The 24,384-nt window shown below is 46.7% G+C and overlaps 5 protein-coding genes across 5 annotated transcripts; 2 read left to right on the top strand and 3 right to left on the bottom strand.

The window, feature by feature from the left end:
• Window positions 1–4,160: 4,160 nt before the first annotated feature.
• B0H65DRAFT_191614 (uncharacterized protein) lies at window positions 4,161–4,566 on the bottom strand. The gene has a single exon (XM_062821653.1). It carries the CDS (start codon window positions 4,445–4,447, stop codon window positions 4,238–4,240), a length of 210 nt encoding a protein of 69 aa, XP_062681611.1. The 5' UTR covers window positions 4,448–4,566; the 3' UTR covers window positions 4,161–4,237.
• An 888-nt stretch (window positions 4,567–5,454) lies between these two features.
• B0H65DRAFT_573640 (uncharacterized protein) lies at window positions 5,455–6,943 on the bottom strand (the record flags this gene model as incomplete). The annotated part of the gene is made up of 3 exons (XM_062830553.1): window positions 6,218–6,943; window positions 5,727–5,877; window positions 5,455–5,607 (listed from the first exon to the last, which is right to left on the bottom strand). Exons 1-3 carry the CDS (start codon window positions 6,592–6,594, stop codon window positions 5,455–5,457), a joined length of 681 nt encoding a protein of 226 aa, XP_062681610.1. The 5' UTR covers window positions 6,595–6,943.
• A 1,743-nt stretch (window positions 6,944–8,686) lies between these two features.
• On the bottom strand, window positions 8,687–10,668 carry B0H65DRAFT_191563 (WD40-repeat-containing domain protein). The gene is made up of 3 exons (XM_062821652.1): window positions 9,386–10,668; window positions 8,888–9,319; window positions 8,687–8,836 (listed from the first exon to the last, which is right to left on the bottom strand). Exons 1-3 carry the CDS (start codon window positions 10,511–10,513, stop codon window positions 8,813–8,815), a joined length of 1,584 nt encoding a protein of 527 aa, XP_062681609.1. The 5' UTR covers window positions 10,514–10,668; the 3' UTR covers window positions 8,687–8,812.
• A 7,104-nt stretch (window positions 10,669–17,772) lies between these two features.
• On the top strand, window positions 17,773–19,262 carry B0H65DRAFT_191530 (eukaryotic integral membrane protein-domain-containing protein). Its single transcript, XM_062821651.1, has 2 exons — window positions 17,773–18,296; window positions 18,362–19,262. Exons 1-2 carry the CDS (start codon window positions 17,920–17,922, stop codon window positions 19,104–19,106), a joined length of 1,122 nt encoding a protein of 373 aa, XP_062681608.1. The 5' UTR covers window positions 17,773–17,919; the 3' UTR covers window positions 19,107–19,262.
• A 736-nt stretch (window positions 19,263–19,998) lies between these two features.
• On the top strand, window positions 19,999–21,731 carry B0H65DRAFT_539392 (uncharacterized protein; the record flags this gene model as incomplete). The annotated part of the gene is made up of 5 exons (XM_062829116.1): window positions 19,999–20,024; window positions 20,335–20,443; window positions 20,904–21,043; window positions 21,141–21,336; window positions 21,427–21,731. The coding sequence occupies 5 exons, from the start codon at window positions 19,999–20,001 to the stop codon at window positions 21,700–21,702; spliced, it is 747 nt and encodes a 248-aa protein (XP_062681607.1). The 3' UTR covers window positions 21,703–21,731.
• Window positions 21,732–24,384: the final 2,653 nt, after the last annotated feature.

Genomic DNA, 24,384 nt, shown 5'->3' with positions numbered 1-24,384 from the left:
CTAGTAGCCTTACCCCCTTATTGCAACCCTTCGATACCTATATCAACAAATCTATTAAAGTATACTTTTTCAAAATATATAATAAATATATCGAAGAAAGGGAAGTCCGGGACGGTAAATTCGAATAGTAGACCCCGTCGAAAAAAAGGATTATACTTACTCATATTATAATACGAGCTATTTAATTTATCGACGAAAAGAACCCTGGTTTGGTAGCTAAATCCTTTATTAATTATAGTTTTTCTATACGGCTTAATAAGTAGGAAGACTACAAAATTAAAATTAAAGGTATTAATTAGAAAGATATCGACTTTATTAGATTCGAAAAAACTAATAATATTAACGTTATTAATAATACCCAATATTTCAAACCTAATAAGGAGGCTACTCTTAACGGACTATAAATAAATTATTCAAATTATACTATTAACTAGCTACGGTCCTTCTATAAATAACGGCGGATTTTTAACTTCAATAAATTTAAAAAGCTCGAACTCGTCTCTATACTTCGAAAGGCCAATTATAATACTATCGTCAAACCGTCTAATAATTTGGATAATATGATATTAAATATTAAAAAGGAGGAAGGAAGTTCAACGGTACTAATTTCATTAAATTAATCCTCGTCTTTATTTTTAATAACAATAAACTCTTCTACCTATACAAATACTTTACCTTTTTACTACTCTCTCTTAATACCCTACATATCGTAATTTTACTATCGCCTCCCTCTCGATTTTATAAAGTATTTAACCAGATAATTCTCGTTTAAAATATACTCTTTAATAACTGACTTCTACTATTTTCGAACCCAACCAAAATACTAGCCACTACTTTTAAAGAATAAACCAGTAACGTATATAAACCTATAGGAAGAAGGTTGCTAGTAGACGATATTATATTCATTATCAACAATAAAAACTTTAATATCTTTAAAATCTTTTATTACGTCTATAAAACGAAGTTAAATCTAATAAATAATATAGATTATATAACCATTTACATACAAACGATATCGATAGTCCCAAGGTCAAGACGAGGCATAGTTTTATAGGGAAGAGTTGAAAATATCGTCGTTTTTATAGCTGGTGTTGAAGAAAAGAAGGATAAAAACGACGAGATTAATAGGAATTAAAATGCTAGCAGTCTCCAGAACCCCCTCTTTTACCAAGCAGCCACTCTAGCAGGGGAGGCCACTTTTTTTTCCCCTATAAACCATTCGAACCCCCTTGTATGGCCACGTTGATTACCCTAGTTGCAGGTGCCCACCTGGCTGCACTAAACTACAAGGAGGTTAGATAAATCCGGTTTGAATGAGAATAAGCGGTATCACCTCTGCACCAGGTGATAGACACCAAGATGACCACTACACTATTGCTCCGAAATATTATCAACCCGATTTCTCGCTACCGTAGCAGTCACCCATGGTCATGACTTTCCGGTACCGGTCTCTATGGGCTCGGCTATGACCGCATAGAGGTACGCTAGACAGGGTCAGGCTCACATCACTGCAGTGAACCCTAGAGGTTACACTGACGATATATCCAAGTTGACTCTGGACACCGGCAAATCGACTTTCTTAAATTCGCAAAAATGCTCACGGCGATGATATTGTATACCTGACAAGACGGCGTATCGTTCATCTAGCGCAACTCCAACGACAGCGCATATCGGGGTCCAACAGGGGTCTCCTGAATGATCACCTGAATGGTCTATCTCCTGCGGACGAAGAGCAAGATCCAAAAACGAGCTCGGGCTCGCACCGCAACGCGAGCAATGCTGGTATGGCCCCGCCGTCGCTCCCCCTTCCCCAGCCTCGCGTCATTGATATCGCGGGGCCGCCGTTAGTCCTGAGGATTGGCGCTGGGGTCGTCAACTTCAAGCACTTTCCCCGCAACATGGGAAGGGGGTGGCGAACAACTCACCGTCTCGTCTCAACTGTCCTGTCAGTCCCCAGGCTGCCATCCAAAGCCGCAATTCTGTCAAGGCCAGAAACAACCATAGTCAAAACCACCATAACATCGACGTGTAGGCCAAGAGCCGTTACTATCTTGACAAATACTCCGTGGGCAATTGGCATTACCAAGACTCATCTGTGCCATCATCACCGGTCAGAGTAGAGTCATGGCTGAAGCATACCGAAGATTGATCGACGGCCAAGTTTCGTCGCTCCTTACGGTATCATCAACTAGTGTATGCTACCTTTGCTATGTACTAGTACTCCACTCAAACAAAAGAAACACGGCAGCGCTTCGAAAAGAGTCCGGGGGGTGGCCGACGATAGCGTGCTGTATTACGGCCCTTGCATATATAACCTTACAGAGCTTACGGAATCCTGACGTTACACTCCAAGCTTGGTATTTGGAATCCGCTCAGAACCGGGAGCGTTACAGCGTAAGCAGTGCTGACTTTTATCAAATTCATATCAGCTACGCCTTGACAAAACATTTGCAGACAGAATAAAAGACACTCGAGGAAGGCACCCTCAAAACAGATCCAAATTGTTTCACAGCTACTCTGGGAAATGTCGGTACGGAGTTGGACCCGAGTGTAACCCCGTAGTCCGGACGTCCGACCCCAGTTTACTCTAGCTTTTTCTCCAGTTTTTCGGCGTTCTCGGTGTGAGGTGGTTGATACTCGGGCTCTTCTCATTGGCAACAAGTCAGGAGTTGCGTATCATTCATTCAGGGGGGAAGCACCTGTTGCGGAGAAAACCACGTTCTTGCAGCGTTTTACAGTTTTACAGAAGGCCGAAAGATCGACGACGATAAGAAAACCAACCGGATCGGCTGGACGTCTGTGCCTTGGCCCGGCCCCGGGTCCGGTAAACCGGTATCAACCGTAAACAACCCGATTCTCCCTAGTACACCGACAAAGGACGTCTCAAAACGTTCCCAAAACGTACCGCATTGGTTTTTCTTGGCTTATGTCACAGATACGGTGGGCAAGCATATCTACCAAAGCAGTATGGGCTGTTCAAAGATCACCGCGCGCGAGCGAGATCACGATCCAGGTCATGCCGCTTTGTTGGAGTCGCAAGGGAGGGTGAGCCTCAGGGTCGCACCCGATCCGCTCCGTTAACTCTGTGACGCTCTCCATCCTGTCGCCCGGCCGCCCGGCCAGGCCCTTCTTTCGACCACTCCCGTTGGCTCCCGCGCAATCAGTTTACCGAACTTCCCCAGATGCGCCCAGCTTCTAGCTTCACCTCCTTCTTGGTCAACTCGCACCGTTCTCGCCAAGCTTCGGCTCTCACCTTTCCCCAAGTTTCCTACCCGAAAACCCCCAATCCCCAAACCCAAAACGGTACAAGTCTTGCCATCATCGGTACCAAGCCATTGGCCCTACATATTGATCTATTCACGCACCCCGGATTTTGGTTTGCGTACCCCGGATTGTGGTTCACGTGCGGGTGTGTTTCAAACTGCCGAGAGAGTCTTGTCAGACTTGGTTGGCTTTTACACCATCCTATCATTTTCCCCCCCCTCGCTTCTTCTCATCCCTCTGCCTACTCAGAAACACCATCATCATCACAACAGAACATATGTGGTCAAGCTCACCATTCACACATGTCTTGAACATTATTTCTTATACCTATTCCAATCGACCAATGCGGGTTGGGGGGCCAGTTCACGATCCCGCCACCACACTTTGCAGTGATGTCATGTACAAGTCCGGCGATCTGGTCGCGCATGGTGTGTTGAGTCGTTAGGGTCGTCGAACTTTACCAGACATGGGAATTTGAATAAAATTCAACTTCCAGGATTGCCAGGTCTACCAGGGCACACATATACTGACACTTTTTGCCGCTGGCCAAGACCCGGTGTGTGACTGGTTTACTAGGTAAGTAAGCACTGCCAAAGTTACCTGGAAGACCGTATCTCAATGTCAACATCTTTGTGTCTTCCCCTGGCATTATCGGCGAGTCTTTTACTTTTGTATACGATAATCATTACTTACGTTCCAGTAACTTGCCCTAAAAGGCGCCCGCCCGTGGAGATCTTTCTATTGTGGAACCCTCCTCTTACATCCATTATGTACCATGGTGATTTTGAGTACCTTATCCAGCTTACATGCCTCGTCTAAGAGGGATGGATAGTTCAGTTCATTGTTGGTTTACAGATACATACCCCCAAAATTCATTTCATGCGTACCTCCATGTCCGTTCAACCCAGGTCACACTACATATCTTCTAAAGGATCTCGATAGGTTTCGGAACCGTGTGTAAGGTCGGTTGATATCATCCATTAATCAGGCCAACAAGCAAACCACTGCACACACAACGAGACTTCCCATCAATACATTTCTTCGCGGTAGTTAAGAAAAGAAGAAGGAAAAAAATGTTCAAACGAAACGAAACCATGAAAAAGTCAAAGACGCAATTCATCACGATAGTGAAAGAGGTGTGTGTCAAGAAGATGCAGCAAAAAAAGAGCAAAAAAAGAAACATACAACACCAGGGATTCGCTGGTCGTCACCGACCCAACTACTAGTCTGGCCCTCACTGGCTTATCTATGGGAGAGCGGACGGGATCCCGAGTTTTCCAGTGGGTATGGTCGTATGTGATTGTATATGGTAGAGAAAAGAGTTTATCAAGGCTGCTTGCTGTGATCTGGGTATGTAACTAGGAACAGGTTTTGGTGGGTATATATATGGCCGCTGTTCGAGAGTCAAGACATACATACATACACACACAGTACATAGAGGTACTACTACCTCTCTGCTCAACACTCTCAGCTCTGTCAACTATTCTTCTTGGGTCTGTCTGAGCACTCATACATAATACCACTTCTGTTTGTAAACCTTATCTCTGTTATTGTTTAATACCTACCCACCCCCTAGACTAGTTGATTGTGTACCTGTCCGTCTGTTGCTCGTTCATTATTGCTGTTCATTTGCTCGTCAATTGCTCGAGCCGTTTTGATATCACTTTCCATTTCCCCACATTCCTCTTCCCTTCCAAGTTCCCAACCCGTCCGTCCCCATTCGGGTGCCACCCATCACTAAAGACTAAACGGAGGGATTGAATCAAATGAATCAAAATAGTCCGACAGCTCTGACCAGAGTGGTATCGAATCGGGTGATTGCTGCTGGCGGCGATTCTGGTTCTGTCCAGGTTGTAAGGGAGGATTTAGTGTTTTGTTGTTCACCTGCCATTGCCTTCTACCACCTAACGAAGGGGAGTTGTGTGGACTTCCAGATTTGTTTCTGGGGGTTGGTTGGTAGGTGTAAATATGTGGCGGAGAAAATGATTGGGAATAATATTGATATTTGCTTGATGTTGCTTCGGTTGTGCATGTGGAAAAAAAAAATATTCATGTGTTCGGTGACGTGACATGGCTGGTCCTGGCCTAGTTGTGTCCATATATCCCCAAGGGCAGATGAAGGTAGATAAAAGATATGTTGAATCAGATCTCGTCCTCACACACAGATCAACCATATCAAATTCATTCAAATCATACCCTAGAATTGTACCCCGAACCAGCCTGATACACGCGCGACGACGAACCACTGCTAACAGAGGAAGAGCCCTGGTTCGCTTTCTTCCGCGGTTTGTTGTCGTAACCACAAAGCATGACCATGAAGTGGTGGCGGGAGCCGGCGATGGTCTGTTTTTAAATGCCGAACGGTCAGTCAGCTTTTATATGCACCAAATGTCGAGAGAGAGAGAGAGGTAAAAGGAGGGAATGGAAATGGAAATGGGAGGAGGGCGGGGGACGGGACGCACCATGCCACTGGCCTCAGCATGTGTTATCAACAACTCGGGGTCGTTGAGAAACATGGAGGCTTTGCGACGCTTCTCGCGGGTGTCGTAATCGACGTGGTGACTGGAGTTGGACATGCTGGAGAGGGCTTTGGCGTTGCCGGAGATTTCTACTCTGTGATTGATGGTGAGATTAGCCTTTGTTGTCTTTTCCGCTCGTTTTTTTTGTATGTGAAGCCTTGTCCTTCTTGCCCGCCTGTCTTTCTGCGATTGCCCAATGCCCACACCTTCCCTTAAAGTTGGCATCTTTCTCTGCAAGGCACACTCCTCCTGCAAGTCCCACCACCTCCTTCCGTTCGTCTCCTGCTTGCCCCCACCACTTTTCTTCGCCACCCGTTCATCTCCATCCCAAGCAACACCCATACAGCCGAACCGCAACCGCAACCTTCCCCGGCCAACTCCCAACGTCATCCCCAACCCACAACAATAATCAAAAAGAAAAGGAAAATACTTACTTCCTCCTAACATTATTCCTCTCCCCCCACGACAACCCTCCACCACCTGCACCACCACCTCCCCCCCTTCCCATGCCCATCCCCGTTCCCCTTCCCCCCCTACCAGCACCTACACCTCCAATCCTCCCTCCCAATCCCAACCTTTCTCCCGAACCCCCACCACCATCAAAATCACTCTCCTCATCCGACCGTTCAGCATAAGGATCTTTGCCTCTAGCTTGCTTGTCTCGCATTTCGGGGGTGAAGTTGCTGTTTATATGTCCTCCGACGTTGGTGGTACTGCTGGTGAGGTTGTTGTTGTTGTTGTGGAGGTTGGATGTGCTGTTGTTGTGGGAGGAGTTGGTGGTGGTTGAGGCGAAGGGTGAGTGGGTGTCCATTTTGTAGACGGGAGGTAGGCTGAGTGGGTGCGTTGGTTGGAAGGTGAGGATGGTCGTTCGGTGGTGATGGTTGATTGGTACTTGGTGAATGTGGTGATGGAAGATATGTAAGTTGGTTTGTTCGATTATTCGAAGGATATTGCAAGGTGAATGGGAAGGTGTCCGTGTCCGTGGTGGTGCTGGTCGGGGCGAGATATGCAGTGGATTTGGCGTTTACTCTGTCGCTTCGTGAACGTTTTATAGGTTCGAGTTTGGAATTTGTAATCGGTGCTGACGTTGATTCCGGTGCTATCTTTCAGATTTCGGCATCAGATGAAGGACGATGCGAGTTTTGGTAAATAGCACTTGCGATGTCGTCTTATATCTTCGTTGGTCAATAGGATTGATTGTGAGCGCAGTGTAACGACGTCGTGACGAACCTCAAGTCCCTCTGCTCAATTAGTGGGGTACCCTTCCTACAAAATATCACACCCACGGGCAACCTTTGGCGTGCCTTAGTGTTTCTTGCTTGTACAACCCAATCATATGAACTTCAGTCCCATCTAAACAGCACTCTCACCACCACACCGGTAAAAACAAACCCATTGAAAGCTCGCCTGCACCTACCCGCACCACCATCTCCATTGATTTCACATGCACAAATTCGCATGGTGAATGTAAACAGTCAATTCGTGAGCAACCTCATACGGAACTGAATACTTACTGCGAAAAGGGATTAGGCCATCCTACAAAAGTCGAGATCTCTGTGTCCTTAAGTATAGTGCTCAAGGCGAGCTTAAATGTCCATTTCAAACAACGCGCATTGTAGTTACCAGCGACCCGACATGTCAGATTTCAGTTACCCACTGTACCAAAGTTTCGAGTCACGGAATGACTGGTCACGTTTCTGGTTCCTCAAGCGTAAAATAATGCAGAATCAATGGCCCCTTCGTATCTCGGGAACATAATACAAGTGTGTACATATAACTAAATATTCTCATGTCTAGCCCACAAACGAACCAGTTCGCCATATCATCGCGTGCATCCATGCTGTTTCGGGAAACCAAGCATTACCACTCATAAACTAGACTGTTATTGTCTCCATCCATTGCCTTCTTGAGTCTCGCACGTCTTCGCTGCGGCTCGTTGTTTTGACTCAAGAGTTTTGTTGCCTAAATAAAACGAAATACTTCATAGTCATTAAAGGCGCCGTCCGGTGTTCCGAAACCAAACGCTGTCCCAATGATAGAAAAAGGAAAAGGATGTTAAGTGTCGTGCATAAGAACCTGCAAGGGAAAAGAACGTTGGTGATTTCTTTGGAACGCCTCGAGATAGCGTTCATCCAGAAGTCGGCAATTGTGTGTAGATGATATCACCTATCGCCCGTGCCTTGGTAAACACCACGTCGAAACTATTAGGACAGCGGGTCTGTCGAAGGATGCGGGTATTCAGGTCACCGGTGGGCTAAAGAGAGGTGCCGGGCCGGAATCGAATTCGAATATCCACGGTACCGATATAAATGTTCCTCATCGTCGCCATCCGCTTCCGTCCAGTTTCGCTCGCCTTTAGGTCATACCATAAGAACACGAGTGTCTCAGGGCGACAACCGGCCTCAATATCCATGTTGCCTCCTTCGACTATGGTGTGTTTGGTGGCAAACATTTCGACCTAAATAGGGCCTAAACACGCCCCTCGTGTTTGTCTGCGACGGCTGTTCATGTGCGCATCCTTTCCCTGCCGTAGCTCATAGCGGCCTCCAGCTTGCAACTCTATGGTGCGGCGTCTAAGAAAATTTCTATCCAATGATGACGAACGGCTCAGTGACGGTATCGTGGTTACCAGGTCGAGAACCACAATAGCCGCTGAAAAGCTACCCCCATGCGATGCTAGCAAGCACTGCTGGCAGCGAGCCTGGGCGCAACAACTGGAGGCAATATGGTCCTTGTACAACGGAGGGACTCAAGCGGGACTAGGAACGTCATCTTGACGCCTAACAACAGACTCGCCTCGCGTTTCGCACTTTTCGTGACATCGAAGCGGTTATGGATCTAGACCCAAGAGCCGCCGCCAAGCTGCGCGGACCAACGCGGGATTACGAGCTAGCCTCAGAGGGGGCATATGAGGACGTAGACGAGGTCGTGAACAAGGACGCGACCAAGGACATGTAAGATTCGTCAGGGGCCAGGCCGTCCTCGTCAGGGGTCAGCGCGAGTTCTTTAAGGCCATCCTTGAGTCGCGCCTAGCGAAAGTTGATGACAGCAAGCTGCGACACCGTTAGCACAAATCCACAAGCCCGGATGAAGATGGTACGTACCCGACTATTTAGGCCATACACCAGCTTTCCTCCCTCTGCATCCCAGCCAAGGCAGGGTGCGAGGATCTCGTCCGCTTCTGCGCCTGTTTTGGGGCTCCTCCAACCCGGATGCGACTCCTTGTTCCAGCTTGCGTAGGGCACCGTCGGATCGTCGAGCTTCCACACCAAGACCCTGTCCGCGGTTGCTCCGGCAATATGAGTGCCGTCGGGGGTCATGGCAATGCTAGCAATTTGATCGGCCATCGTCATCGAGTACTTCGCCTTGTTATCCGCGTTGCGCACGTTCCATATGCAGATGGCGCCATCTTCACCACTGGACGCAAGCAATCTTTCATCTTCCTCCGGCTCACGGTCCAAAGGCTGCCATAGAAGACCAGTGATGTTTCCGATATGGGCGCTAATGGACCGCCGTTGGCCCGCATGGTCCCAGATCTAACGGGCAGAGTGTTAGTAGAGATTCAAAAGTTGTTGTTTTCTTGCTTGTATCGCCCCACTTACATGAACGACGCCCTTTTCAGTGGCAGTAGCAATAAGCCCTGTCTTTGCATCGTACTTGATCTGGCTGAAACTTTCGTCCTTGCCGGTGTCGAACTCTCTGCCAGGTTCGATGCCCTTCTCTCCGCAGCGCAAGGCGACCAGGCAATCACCTCCACAAATGACAAACTCAGTTTCGCTAACCCAGCAAACATCGAGAACACTATCGTCGAGAGTGCGTTCAAAGAGGTGAGAGGCCGAGTTTGTGGTAGATAGCGAGAATACAGTGACCATTATACCGCGGCTATCGAGACTGACGCCCAAAAGCAAGTCTTTGTTGGGGCTCCAACGCAATTTGATGACAGGAGGGTCGACGCCATCGAAGCGGTGGATAGGCGAGCCATTGACATCCCAGATGCTAACGCGGGACTTACCCCCATGATCCACAGCCAAGGCAATGGCAGTACCGTCGACGTTCCAGGCAAGTGACGAGACGGTGGATGACTTGAGGACGTCCTGCTCGGTGAGGCTGGAGAAGCTGGAGTCGAGGGTGAAAGGGGGGGCCGTGCGGTCATCCACGTGACCTGCAGGGATGTCGGCCACTGGGGCGTCTCCACGCGAGACAGTCCAAAGACGGGCTAGTGCCTCGGTCCCGGCAACCGCCAAGATGGACGGGTTGCTGGGGTTCCACTCGCAGAACAGCGCCAGCGGCGACGCAGTAGGGTTTTCGGTCATCTGGTCCTGGCTTGTTGATAGTTCCGACTCGGTGCTCTCGTCGGCGCCCATGCGCAGAAATACCGTCGCCGGTGTGAGATCTAGCGGCTCTTCTGTCTGGGTGCCCTTCTCTGGGCCCTCGGTGCGTGGTGGTGGAGATGCGGCCTGCTCGCCCTCCAGGGGCGATGGGTAGGCGTGGTTGTTGTTGACATTGCTGCTACTCGAGTTGTTGTTGTTGCTGTTGTCTGCGTGAGAGTCGATTTCCATGGGCGTAGTGGCCGATTCCGCCCCGTTTCCGTTCTCGTTGCCATTGCTCAGCCTTTGTCGCTTCGCAGGCGTTCCGTTGCGCAATACGTGATGCGGCCGCTCACTCCCGCGTTTTCGCGCATTTCCATTCTCAATCTCGGTCTCGGCCTCCGACTCATCTTCCTCCTCCATGTCCTCCCCCGACTCATTGGGTGCTGGTTCAAACTTGAGAGGCCCGAACACACCACGGGCACTCTCGGCTGCTGCTTGCCCTTCACGAGTGTCCTGCTAAAGTGTCAGCAAAAAACCATGGACCCCAGTACAGCGCTGCAACCGCTGCAACCGCTGCAACCACAGGAGCCGACCCCCGGGGGTGTCTGGGTGTGCCAGAGGCCAGCGCAGCATGACGCCGCCCGCCATCAGGGTAATGCCGAATTGAACCCCAATGCAGCTTGTTGGAGAGCAGCAGATGGAAAAAGCGAATGCTAAGAAAAGTGCGCGGCTATCGTACCTGGTTGGCTTCGGCGAATTTCCTTTGGTAGTCTTCATAGATGAGGCCCTTGTTCAACAAGGACACCAGCGCGTACGTGTGCACATGCTTTGCAAAGTCAAATTTCCTGTGGGGAGCCTGCACTCGCCATTCTTTCTGGAGTTTGGCGGCAGTGTCTCGATAATCTGTGGGACAAAAGACGGTGCGCGCGGTTAGTCTCACAAGGCGGGAAAACGGGAAAAATACCAACCGCCAAGGGGCATGCGCCTTGGAGGGATTCAAGAAAAACAGACATACTTGACTCGAGTAGGTATCTATAAGACGGGAGATGGCAAGTCCATCGTCAGTACTTTGCCAATGCCATGGATAGCCCCAACCTAGGGAGGGAGAGTGCGCCGAGTCTTGACACTTGACAAGCAGCGCAGAGGGCGGCGGGGAGGGAGGGGCGAACCTCCAAACGAGATAGTTCACTCGGTCCGTGTCCAGTAGTTCTTTCATCGTCGTCGTCGCTCACGGCAGGTTGCTGGGGCGGCGAGCGATTGGATGGATGCAGGTTGTAAAAACGGGTTGAAGGCGACAGATGTACTGTCGGCGCGGTCCAGGGAGACGGATTGTATCGACGACCAGGCGCGGCGGATGGGTGTCAAGGAGCGCGTTTTCAAGAATGCCGAATCTGTAGCTTGTGGTGTTTACGCTTGGAACGGCGACGCTTCGGGTTGCGGAGGGCGGACGGCAGGATGGGATGGGGGAAAGGAAGCCTTCAAGATTTAGATTTGTGGTAGATTTGGCTGGATTTCGAAGTTGGCTTTGGCCTCTGGGACTGGACGGCGGGTAACGGGAGGGCCCCGGGCAGTGCGGATTTCCAGGTGTTCCACCGCAGCGCAGGGCCAGGCAGTGGGCAAGTGGGAGTGGGTGGTGGGAGTGGGTGCCGTGCACTGGGGGCAGGTGGGCGAGCTGCTTCTGCTGCTGCTAAAATGGAGGACAAGGAAGGTACTTCCACGAAGGTCACTGGTGGCCCTGCCCCGGTCCGGTCGTTGCCCTGGCGGCCCTGGGCCTTGCTGCTGCTGCGCGTTTAGGCGAGTGCTAAAATGCAGGCCGCGCGCTAGTCCCTTTTGGGATATGGAGAAATGGAACTGCGAGTGCCACGCCCGCTTGCCCAGACAGCAGAAAAGACAGTTGACGATTCCAGTGTGTTGACAGTTTATTGAGGGGAGACAACGTCATTCATGGACAGCGTAAGCACCACGGTATCAAATGCATTTGTGCATTTGCATATGCGACTAGTTTCCACTTCTTCTACCTAGGGGGGCGTCGATGAGGAACGGGGGGTCATTCAGCCCATCTAGAGAACCCCCTTCATGTTTCCTCTTGGACAGCCAATACTTGTATCCATCATTTCAAGGTGCATATGTATCGCGGGAAAAGGGGGTTCGGTATCCGACTCTGGGGTATGTGATTACACCTGTTATCTTTCATCCGATCGGTTGAAGGAATTGGATGGCAGTTGTTTCGCGTTTCATCGGCGGTCTTCTGGATCAGGCATAGGACGATCCGTTTTGGGGTCTGGATTCGAACATTGGGTTGGCCGGGATATTGATGAGTCCCGGGCGATTCTGTGTCTTTCGTCCCGCAGCAGATGCAAGTCGCCCTTCTGCCTCTGACCTGCTTTTAGCCTCTTGCACATGTGCGCCGTTACGAGCTGCAAATGCTCATGAAACTTCGAGGTCGCTCTCACAGATGACAGTGCCCTTGCCTCCCTTTGGACTCCTGGCTCCTGGCTCCCTAGGCTCCTGTTCGCGAGCTGACGATCCCTTTCTCACATTGGCCCAACGTATAATGCAAACGGTAGCTGGGTAGACTCAAACTAGTCCCTAGATAGACTAAACCCACTTTTATCGCTAAGTAAGCCCAACCGCCTAGCTAGCCGCCCAGCCTAGCCCAGCACACTATATACAACGTACACATCGCTGCTTGACTACTGCCACTATTATGCTATCTATTAATAATAATTAGTGTTATATAATTGAATAAAACTATTACAAGACTTTACTTTAATCTTAAGTAACCGTTTGTAGCGATTATCCTTCGTTTTTATTATTATTTAATATAGTATCTTCGACTTTATAGTATTTATTAATATACCGCCCACCTACCGTACGTTGCATATTCGTTTAATAAATTCAATTTCTAGCCTAATTAATTAAAATAATTAGTATTAACGAGATTTTATTAAAATCGCTAGTAAAATGCCTTTAAATCCACAAAGTCCGTTTCGAATAATTATTCTTAATAAAAGTACGACTTCTATTACCGAAATCTAAGTACTATTAATCCGCTATCCCCACGAAGAGCGAATAAGAATACAGTTATTATAATCCCTTAGCGAACGCGCTATTATTAAATAACGAATTCCTTTACCTTTACTTTTACTAATCTAACGACGAATAAAACCGCTATTTACTTCGTCGGGTTATAATAATAAAACCGTTACGTTCGATACTTTATAAGAGTACATTATATAATAAAATATTATAATTTAATTATACAGTAATATAAAGAGTAGGAAGAAGAGAGAAGAATAATTCGTTATATATATAAATTACCATTATATATATAATTACGTTTATAAGGGTAATATTAGGTAAATAATTCGAAATATTATTTTATATCAATTCGATTATCTTTACTAAATAAAAGTCGTATTAAGAAAAAAGTAAGGCAATTAGTAATTAATTAAAGAAATTCATAATAATTATGATTACAACGTCAATATTATTAATTTTACTAATAATATTATTTATTAATAATAGATCCGTCGCTATTATAAAGACGCCGTTAATATTACTATCGAAAAGTTATTTAATATTATTAGAATAAATTTTCGTTAAATTATTTATTATTTAAACGGTACCTTAGATTTTAAAGTCGGAGTAAAAAATGTTATTTCTATTCAATGTACTAACGGTAATAATTTAGTATTAGAGCTATATAATTTTCAAATCCCTATTATTATTTATATTAATTTTATATATAGTACGTTATAAAGAACATAAATTACTATATTAAGAAAAAGTAGGTATAGCCGCCCCCTAATAGCAGTAATAGCGGTAATAATTCTACCCCCGGTATTAATTTATTGAATTTCCTATTAACTATCTAGGATTTAGATAGCTATAATTCTAATTTTTTATTATACCGAAGCTCCGCGGCGGTTAACGATAATAAGGCTAGTAATAATAATATTAACGAAGAAAATAACTACGTTAACAATAATTTAGAAGAAGACGACTTAAAAGAAGCTCACAATACCGCCGCCGCTAATCGCTTTATTTAATAACTTAATAATAAGTAAGAAGTTCGTTAAGTAATTAAAAAGCTAGTAATTAAAGTTATTATTCTATATAAGTATACTATATTAACTTTTAACACTATTCGTCGATTCTATCTAAATATATACGAAGGTTTTTAAATTACTTAGAAGTAAGTAATTTATATTAATAGTAATAATTACTTTGAGTAAGTATAGTATTTAATAATATACAAATTTAAATAATAGATTCGTACGTATTTAATAACCCTTATCCTTACTCCCCTTTCTCTCTATAATATATTATATACTTTTTTCGCTAATACTTTTGAATTTTCTTTATTTACTTCTATAAATATTACTGTTTATAAATTAACAAATTTAGGAATTATATTATTTTGAAATATAGGAACTTTAGTATTAGGGTAATTAATAGAATTAAATTTATATATAGATTTATTAAACGACTTTTTAAAAACAGTTTCTACTTTGTAAAATAATTATACGAATATATATATTCTACTTACCACTCTTAAAACGAAGTATTCAAATTATAATATATTATAATAAAGTAATTATATTTATATAAAATTAAAAAGGTAAGAATATTTAATAATTTACTATTGAAAGTACGTAAAAATACTATTTTTTATTATTATCCTTATAAATATAAGTAGAAGTCTAATTAATTAATTTTTTTTTTATACAGGTAGCGCTATATACCTTTAAATTTATATAGTACTAATATTATTATACTTATGACGATTAATTAAAAAACCCTTATTAAAACCTAAATGCTAAATATAAGAAGGTATTTATAGTCTAATATAGTTTACTTTATAAATACTTTATATTAAAGCCATTATAAATAGTTCCGCTATTAATATTAATTATAGACAATATAAATATATATTAATAATTAAAATTAAACGGTAGTAATTAAATTAATTGAGGTTAAATAACGTACTTACGCGATTTGCAACCCTATTATTTTACTTAATTGCTAATAATAAATAATTATCCCCGATTTAATTTTTATTAATTATATACGTAGAATATTGAGACGAAATTTTATAAATCCGAAAATTTTCGAACTATATAATTTCGAAGGTAATTAAAATTTCACTTAACCTATTACCGCTATACTTATTACTACCGCACTTATTAACCGCAATTAGTATAATAACCGCCGTATATTTTTTTTACGACGAGCCGTCCTGTTGGGTAATATAATAAAATATTTAAAGAAGAGGGAGGGCGTTAGCTCGTTAAAAATAATTTCGGGTTAAAAAGGAGATTTAATAATAAGCGAACTAAATTACGTAAGAAGATTTAAATAATATTATTATAAAAACTATAGCGCAATTTATATTAGCGTTAATACTTTCTCTAATATCCTTACAATCGATTCTAATTCTTTTACTCTTGCCTTTTTATCTTCTAATTCCCTTATAAAGAGTTTTAGCGCCTTCTCTATTTCCCTATCCCTAAATTTAATACTAGCCGTTGAATAATTAAATATAGCCGCCTTATAACTATCTATTAATTTATAGGGGTTCTAATTAATTTAATTATAAAGTATTAGCGCTTGTTAGATAGCTAATATTAATACTTTAATTTTAATTAAATTAGAATTTCCTTCCCCCTTCCAATTAATAGTAAAATAATTTATAAGGATAAATTATATTAATAACGCAATATAATTAAATTCTAATCCCTATAGTATTACTTATAATATTTCTAATATACTTATAGGGATATATAGGGGTTCTTTAGCATTTTAAGTAAGACTTATATAGTAAGTATTAAAATTAGGGTGGGTATATATACTTTAGGTAGTAAATATAGTAAGTATAGTATATATAGTAATAGGGCTAGTATAGAAGATAGTAGTATTATTAGTAATTATAGTATTAATATCCTTAGTAGTAGATAATTGATTAGATTGATAATTCTGAATATTTTTACGTAAAAAATAACGACGACGATGTAGATCTGGTGATGCGCGGGCATCGATTATGTGGCCTCAATTGTATACGGTAGGCTGGGCTGGGCTGGGCGGCTGGCTGGGCGGCTGGGCTTACTCAGCGATAAAAGTGGGTTTAGTCTATCTAGGGACCAGTTTGAGTCTACCCAGCTACCGATTTCGAACGTGTAACCAACTATCAATCAGCCCGTGACGATGATCCACACCCTACCGACCGACGGGAATGGCTTTCCAAGGACACGAGTCTGTTCGAGCTCTCCATCCACCTTAATGTACATGGGCTGCTGTGTTCCGTTTGGCCAGATTTGCGATTGATCCTTCAACCTGGGCTGCTTCACCTAGAATAGAGGTGGCAGTTGGACCCTTTCTGCTGTAGCGTGAGAGGAACAAAGGGGTCATGTACAGTAGCATGTACCAGAAGAAATGTGACGGTGTTCTGGGCTGTCCTCCTCTCTTTGTCTTGTCAATTGCCATCCATCGAATGGGCAGCCAATCAGCACGGGCACTAGAAAGGGTCGCTGCTGGGCAAGGGTGCCATGGCCCGGGGTCTTCGATCTCGAGCAGTTGCCGCAACGATTGGCTGCAGTTAGTTTTGACGTACCTTTCATCAAAAACAGCCCGATGGTTTGTTTCAGGGGTACAAGTACAAGCGTCCCGCTCTCACCCCACACCTTTTTACGACGCTGCCGGTATCGAGACTGCGACCCTCTTTTTTTCCCCTCAAGACCGAAGAGGCGAACGAACTGTGGCACTTGCAGAATGCAACGCCAGTTTTAAAGTGCCTCGGGGCCTTCTCCGCTTGACAGTTTCTTCCTGTCGACTTAACCAAGTTGAGGTAATCGTATTTTTCGACGCAATTTGTGCAAATTAAAGAGCTGACCCAAACGTGTGGCCCAAGCCTAGTCTGGGGGAGACCGGGGACGAAGCCAAGTCGAGTAAGCCAGGGTTCGGGATGGCTTTGAGAACTCGTCAACTCCTGACAAGACATGGCGGATGTTGATTTGTATCCCCTTTGCTCACAAACAACAGAGGCCGTTGAACTCATGAGAAGGCCTCTGTATTTCCCCATGGAAGCACATCATCGCATTGAAAATCCATCATCAGCCCAAAATCCAAGCCACACAGATTGGGTAGCCGGAAGTGCGTAAGCTCTGCTGGAACCCCGTGCCGCTGTGGTTGTCTTTGCCGTAGCCCCCCTTGCATTCTTGGTACGTCGGTTGACGATGCGATAGTCCTAGGCTCTGGGATTAGGGATCGGATTGGAAAGCCAAGTTGAGACACTCATCCAGTGGTTCTTTGTGCGTCTTGAAATATCATGTCCTTTGTCCTCTTGTCGGTCTGGCTGCTGTTGACTGTGACGGATGCTGTGTGTTGGTTTTAAGTTCATTGTCAAAAGGTACGTACCGTCTGCAGAATGGAGTATTATGATGGCATGGCATTGGGCAATCTCCATAAAGTGGAGCACGATCCAATTCTCAAAATGTGGCTCGTGCCTTTCCGCATCCTCCAGTGGCACATGATCGCCGGGCCGCCGTTTCTTGACACCTGAGGCAACGACTCCAGTTCGGCTCTAGAACCTTGCAGGCCAGGCCACGGGACATTCCGTGACCAACAGACACAGACCCGCTAGGGCGCGACGGCCTGCAGCTTGACAGCTTCTGACAGCGACAAGTGACGACCCCTCGAAGTCGGCGACAGGACAGCACCGGACCCGACCAAGAACTCCCGTCGACGAGAATGCTCTGACCGCGATACCCAAGATACCTTACTATTACCACTACTACCGTATAGACGAAGTAAACTTAATCACCACCATGCCGCCGCGAATAAACCTCCCGCCCGTGACGCGCATCAGCCTCATCGCCCTCGGCCTTCAGTCCGTCCTCAGCGCTGCCATCCGATACCGCCAGTGGACGGCGCACTCCGAGATTGTCATCCCATATCTCAACCTGATCCCCCAGCTGTCGCTCGTCTACCCGTGGACCTTTGTGACAACCACCCTTGTCGAGAGCAACATCTTCAACTTCAGTATCGCAGCCTTGACCCTCTACCATGGCGGTCGTTACCTTGAGCGCGCCTGGTCCTCGCGCGAGCTCGCAAAATTCCTGCTCGTCATCTCCCTGGTCCCGAACGCTCTCTGCTTTGCCACCTTGATCCTCTTCTTCACCTTTACCAGGAACGAGCGATGGACGTACGTATACTATCCGAGCCAAATCACTTTGCTGCTTGCTATGGCTAACCCTTTTCTGCCGACAGACTCATGACCATCGCCGGCACGATCCCACTCCAGATCTCCTTCCTCGTCGCTTTCAGCCAGCTCGTCCCCGCCCACACCGTCACCCTCTTCCGCGGCATCCTCTCGCTCCGCGTGCCTCGTTTCCCGCTCCTCTACATCGGCGCCGTGACGGCCCTGTGCCTCACGCCCATGCTCACGAGCGTATCCTTCCTACTCGCTGTCTACGGCTTCATCACAAGCTGGACCTACCTCCGTTTCTACAAGGCCGTCTTCCCCGACCTCGACCAGTCCCAGACGAGCTCCCTCCGCGGTGACGCCAGCGAGACCTTTGCCTTTGCCGAGTTCTTCCCCGGTCCCGTCCGGCCCGTGGTCGCTGGCATCTCCGAGAATGTCTTCAACGTGCTGGTCGCTATGCGCGTCTGCACGCCTTTTACCCAAGACCACATTTCAGCCGCCCGCGGCGACAACGCCTTCTCGCATCACAACCATCAGCGCGGCGCGCCCGGCAGCGCAAGAGCTGAGGCCGAGCGCAGGAGGGCGCTGGCTCTCAAGGCCCTCGATCAGCGTTTGCATGCTGCCACGGCGGGCGCCGCCGCTCGCGCCTCGGGCAACCCAGCCCCGCCCGCTGTTCAACCCCCCGCTCCATCGGCCACCGGCCCTACTGTCCAGACACAACCGCAGGCGAATACACAGAAGACGATGACGACGCAGACGGGCGAGGCGGGCTCCAGCTCCGATAATGACGGCAGCAGAAGCAGCGCTTAAACATGAAAAAGAAAGGAAAGGACTACTGCAACTGTCAGTTTGAATTGATGCATTTAATATCGGGGCGAGGGGAGACATCAACGAGGAGATCCTATCAAGATACAGCATGGCCTACGATAACACGATAATCATTCGTGAGAACGGGCGGAGCTAGAATGACAGAGGGTGCATTGATACCCGATTTGGAATTTTTTCAAAGAGATGCCGTACACGCCATGCCATGCATTTGGCGACATGCTACGAAGAATAAAGTAACCCAGGGAGGAAGAGGGGTAGCAGCAGGAAGTAGAGGTGAGGTGGAGAAAGGACGTGATGAATGATGAGGAAGTGGAGGATCAAGTTATAAGGTAGTGGGTGTGTGTCCAACCCATGTATCTGAGAAGAAGAACGGTCCACTGACGTCTGTCACGTACAGCATAATTAGAGAACAGAAAGTTAGTAATTGCTCGGCAGAGACAAGAGAAACATCAAGAGACTTGACATCCATATTTCGCATTCATGGACGCCCAATCGCAAAGCACAGGGACCTGCCATCCGTTCTTTTTGTTGAAGTCGTTCTAGTCATACAAGATATCTATCCTTCAAGCTTTCCTATAAGCTTCAGTTTTGCCTGAAAAGAACGTTGGGAATAGGCTGAGAAAACTAGGAGTGTCTTTTCCGGGGTCCAATGTTATCATCGTTCGCAAAACCGCCATGCGTACCACTTTGCAAAAGGCGTAGGGTACAGTAGAGACTAGCAACGATTATCAGGGATGAGAACCTATGGTAAAATGAAAGTTCTTTGACGTCTTTTTGGAGTGTTGTTGATCTAAAGTTGGCAGTAGAAAGTTGTGAAAACGTTCAGGAAGGGCAGAGCGGTCCCGTCGCGTCTAAAGTCAAGATAAAGAAAGCAATGCGCGCTGATGAAGGGCCTGTGCGGTAAGTCGTGCAAAAAAACAAATAAATAGATATCAATGAATCGAATACCCCCAACGGCGAATACAACAAACACAGCTTTGTTGTGTCCTCTTTACTAATTAATGCATTTGACGGGGTTTCAAGACCCAATTCTAAATAAGATCAAAAGCTTAGTCCGTAGGTCAAAGGATCTCAGATACACTCTGTCTGGTCCAGATCCAACCAACCAACTGTACACAAGGCATATATATCGTCATGATACACTGCAACCTTTCGACCGCGATGAATGAATGGTCTTATCCAACTGAAATACCTGTACCGGATTGTATAGTCAATCCTACGAGACCACTCGCCAACTCAGTAGTGAAACTGCTTCCTTCATTGCGTACCATTTCCACTATGCGTGTACCCCGCCCGTTTCATGCTTTGTTCACGGTAAGGTAGCTATGCTCCTCTTTGCTCTTCCTCTCCGGATCTTTAAAGCCTCCTCGTCGTCTTCTTTTTTCCCGTCTTCCTCCTCCTCCTTTTGCTGCTACCGACAATCTACAACATTTTTGCCCATGCTAGTGTAGTGGTACTAACACCAAAACCACGGCCTTTAACAGCAACAACCATACTGGTTCTTATGACTATTAGCATGTCCTTCCTTGATCAACCACACGGGGTGGGCATACAGCGCATGCAACCACTAGCGAACAGCAACAGTGAGTGACCGTAGGATCATCCGCGCTTTTATTGCTTCGCATGCTTCCTCTTTCTTCCCTTCAATCTATCTAACCAGAGCAGCCAGCTTTCCAGAAACAGGTGGGTGCATGTTGACGAAAAACGTGGTTGTTGTGCAAACTTTGTTGCCCCAAACGACGACGAAAATGGGCACTAGACTAGCCCAATATTATCAAGGGTGGTTGGTTGTTGGAGCGTTATCAAAATAAACAGCAACATCGGGATGACGAAGAAGAAGAGGAAGATGAAAATGAGAAGGGAAAGGAAGAGGAGGATGAGCAGACAAGCGGTAATGAGGACAATTATGTTACTTTCAGGTAAAGCACGGGGATGAGTTCGGGAATAGTTGTGTAGAGGAGGAAGAAGAAGAAGAGGAAGAGGAAGAACAGGGGGCAGAATAACATGTGATAACAGGACTGAAAAGTCGAAGACAGATATGCAACTGGTAATATCGTTGATGAAGGGGGGACGAGGAGATGGCGCTGATCATAACGATGCCGGAGATGAAGATGAGGCGGAGGGTAATGAAGAGGAAGATGACGATGATGACGACGACGGTGATGTCGGTGACAGTGATATTGTTGGGTATGACAGTGATGAAAGCGATAAGGTAAGAAGAGTGTACTGGCGAAGACTCCTATGGTGATGATGAAGAAGATGGGAAGAGGAGGATAATGTGATTATGAGGGCTATGATAAAGGAGATGACTATTCTTATCAACCTGGAAAGATATAATGAAGAAGCATATGAATGTGGCGAGGAAGTTGAGGACGAGGAGGACGATGAAGATGGTGATGACGACCGCATTGACGAGGATAAGGATGAGGACAATAATAAGGATATGATGGTGGGTACCAATACGACGATTCAGGGGAAGCGTACTCGTATGTCGAAGTGTATCAGACGTATACCTTACATACTAGCATGGTCATTCGAACTTCTTTCGGGGATAGCCTATGGTATCCAGGTCCGATAGAGTCGAGTATACCTGCAAGTTTCTTAGCTTTTCATGTCTTGCTCCATAAGCATATGATCATAGCGTACCCTTGAACCATATCAAAAGCCTCCTCGGCCACCGCCTGCCCTATCATCTTCTGCCGATAATAGCCCGGCTGACCCCAAGCCCGGGCCATGGAGTAGCTCCGGTCTAAAATAAACGTCAACTAGTAGTATTGATCATCACCACCTGAGCAAAGATGGCTTCTGTCGCACGAGATCTCATCTCCCAAAGATTGGTCATAGTCACACCGCCCAGTGTCAGTCAGGTCAATACCTCGGACCTTGCGGGCACTTTAATATCCCCATCGGGTGGTGAAAGTCATCGACACACAAAAACCATGGCTGGCAAGTCTTGCCCTCAAACAGATCAAATCTCAGCCTCTTTCGTTCCAAACCCAGCACACAGGCTGAATCCCGCAATCAATCCGAAGTGAGACCTTTTCCAGCCATGATAATCTCCTTGAGGTGAGAAGAAGGGGGGCAAGTTACTGAGACAAGAAGACTCGGTGATCAACTTGTGCCCACCCTAAGCAGTGCACACTCCCTCCCAGATCGGGTACCGGGTCCGAATCTCGTGGCGTTTTGCTTGTTCCTTCAAGCGGGCGTTGTTGCCTCTTCAATCTCACCAAGATATATGTATGCAAGACGAAGGTCAGAGGACGAGGAGGTAAGGGCTCGTGTTACCTGCCGGCTTTATGCCAGGGGTCACTGAATCACCTCAGATCAAGCCACAAATTTGCTGCTGATTGACGCTTGTATCATCAGCGAAAGGAGATAGGATGAGGCGTTCTTGTGGCTGCCCGACCAGGCTAAGGGGGGGGCACACGCATAAAACCCGCGCGACGTCTCTCACCAGCCACTTGACCAGAGTGTGTAGCGTTTGACCCAGGAACGGAAGAAACCATCCCAGACTGTGGCTTGATGGGTAGGTAGTAGTAGCAAGCAATATCCTCCCACACCGCACCAAAGATGTACGTATGTAGGTAACTTGAGTACGGTAACCTCGTCAGATGTCACCGGATTCCGTCACTCGTCATCCCTTCATAAACCCACCGCATCCATTCCACAGCATACACCCGATCCATGACCCCGTCTAGCCTACTCGTCCATCATGACAATGAAAAGTAGTGACATGGTAACACATAACCACCAGACAGACGGCAGACGAGACCAACAGTCGGGACAACAGACAGACAGACAGACAGGACGGCCGGACGGACGGATGGGAGAGACAAGATAAATCAGAAACGAAGCGAAGAGAAAAAAGGACTCTGTGCTCTTGGAGGAGACGCATATCCGGTTCGGCTTCGGCTTCTTGCATGGCAGGCACCTGCAGTCAAGAGAAGGAAGCATCGTGTTATAAAGAGAGGAAAATAGGGGGTTAAGTGAAAAAGAGAAGATGACAACTGATACATGTACGACCTCTTTGGTCAACCGCCCCCCTCCCCCGTTCGTAAAACCTCGGGACCTCAGCAACGCAGCAAGGTAGTACCGTAGGAGGGAATGGGAGGGGGACAACATGACCTGTTTCAACGTCTCGCGCAGTCTGCTTGGGATTTGCACATTCGGTAGATGCACAGGTTCGGGTTCTGTGTTCCCGTTCCACCACTTGATATGATATGTATCGAACGGTTCGAGACATGATGGGGATGTGATGTGTTGCGATGTAAGCGAAAGGGGACTTAAAAGCACCTAGCTGTAACAAAGTGGGAGCAGACCACACAAGGCTGATATAAAGAACGGAGAGATACACGAGCTGGAATGTAGGATGACACATGCAGATTAAAGAAAGACACCCGCGGCCGGGATGCACGAGGTTTCTGAATGACACGCACACGACTTGAGAAGCCTCGTAGTACCTATGTAGTACACCAAACATCCCTCATCCCTCCAGGCTCGGGAGGCCGCATTCCTCCCAAGTGTACAACAGACGCCACTGGGCGCATCAGTGATTCGCGTCACCTTGCATGTTCCACGAGGACCCGTTTGGTGGTTTTGGCCAGCTTCGATGGAGTGTCTCGAGCCTTACGAGATCCTTTCATGCCTGTCACTTGTTCGGCCCGTCATCTTGACTGTCCTCGATAATGGGAACAAGGGCAGCTGGCGTCTGTTCTGAATCCAGGGTTAGGGTTCAAATGGTTCGGGATATTGTGACGTTCCCAAGCCTTGGAGAGCTTGATAACCGAAAGCTTGTGTGACGAGCCATCTCCTGTGCAACGGTTCGGCAAGGCAGGGGGCCAATAAATATCGTGAAGTCGCTAATCCCAAAGGGGGGTTGGTCCCCGTTGGCATTTGTCGGTTGCTGCTGAGGAAGGGTGTCAACAAGGGGTTCGTTACCTGCCTCGAGGGAACCTGGCGTGCTGGTGCTGGGCTGGGTGCACACGGGATGATAAGGAGAGATGGCTTGTGTCTGAGACGACCGCGTTTTGCGCCGGGCGATTTGATTTGAATCTCTTTGATTGCTCAGCGTCGATCCTCTGTAATGAATCCTTGCAGCCAAGCCGTTGAACCAACCGCCTGCTCGGAATATTTGTGCCACGCCGTGGGATTCCAAGCCAGTCACTCAATGAGCAAAACCAGAGGCTTGATGGCTTAAGCCACAATCATGCCTCTTCCATCTCCACGCTCAGAATCCGGACATCATCATGCCAGCCCGGCT

Source organism: Neurospora tetraspora, assembly GCF_033439725.1.
Source record: "Neurospora tetraspora strain CBS 560.94 chromosome Unknown B0H65scaffold_4, whole genome shotgun sequence".
Classification (NCBI taxonomy): domain Eukaryota; kingdom Fungi; phylum Ascomycota; class Sordariomycetes; order Sordariales; family Sordariaceae; genus Neurospora; species Neurospora tetraspora.
This window is presented reverse-complemented; position numbering and strand designations above follow the sequence as displayed.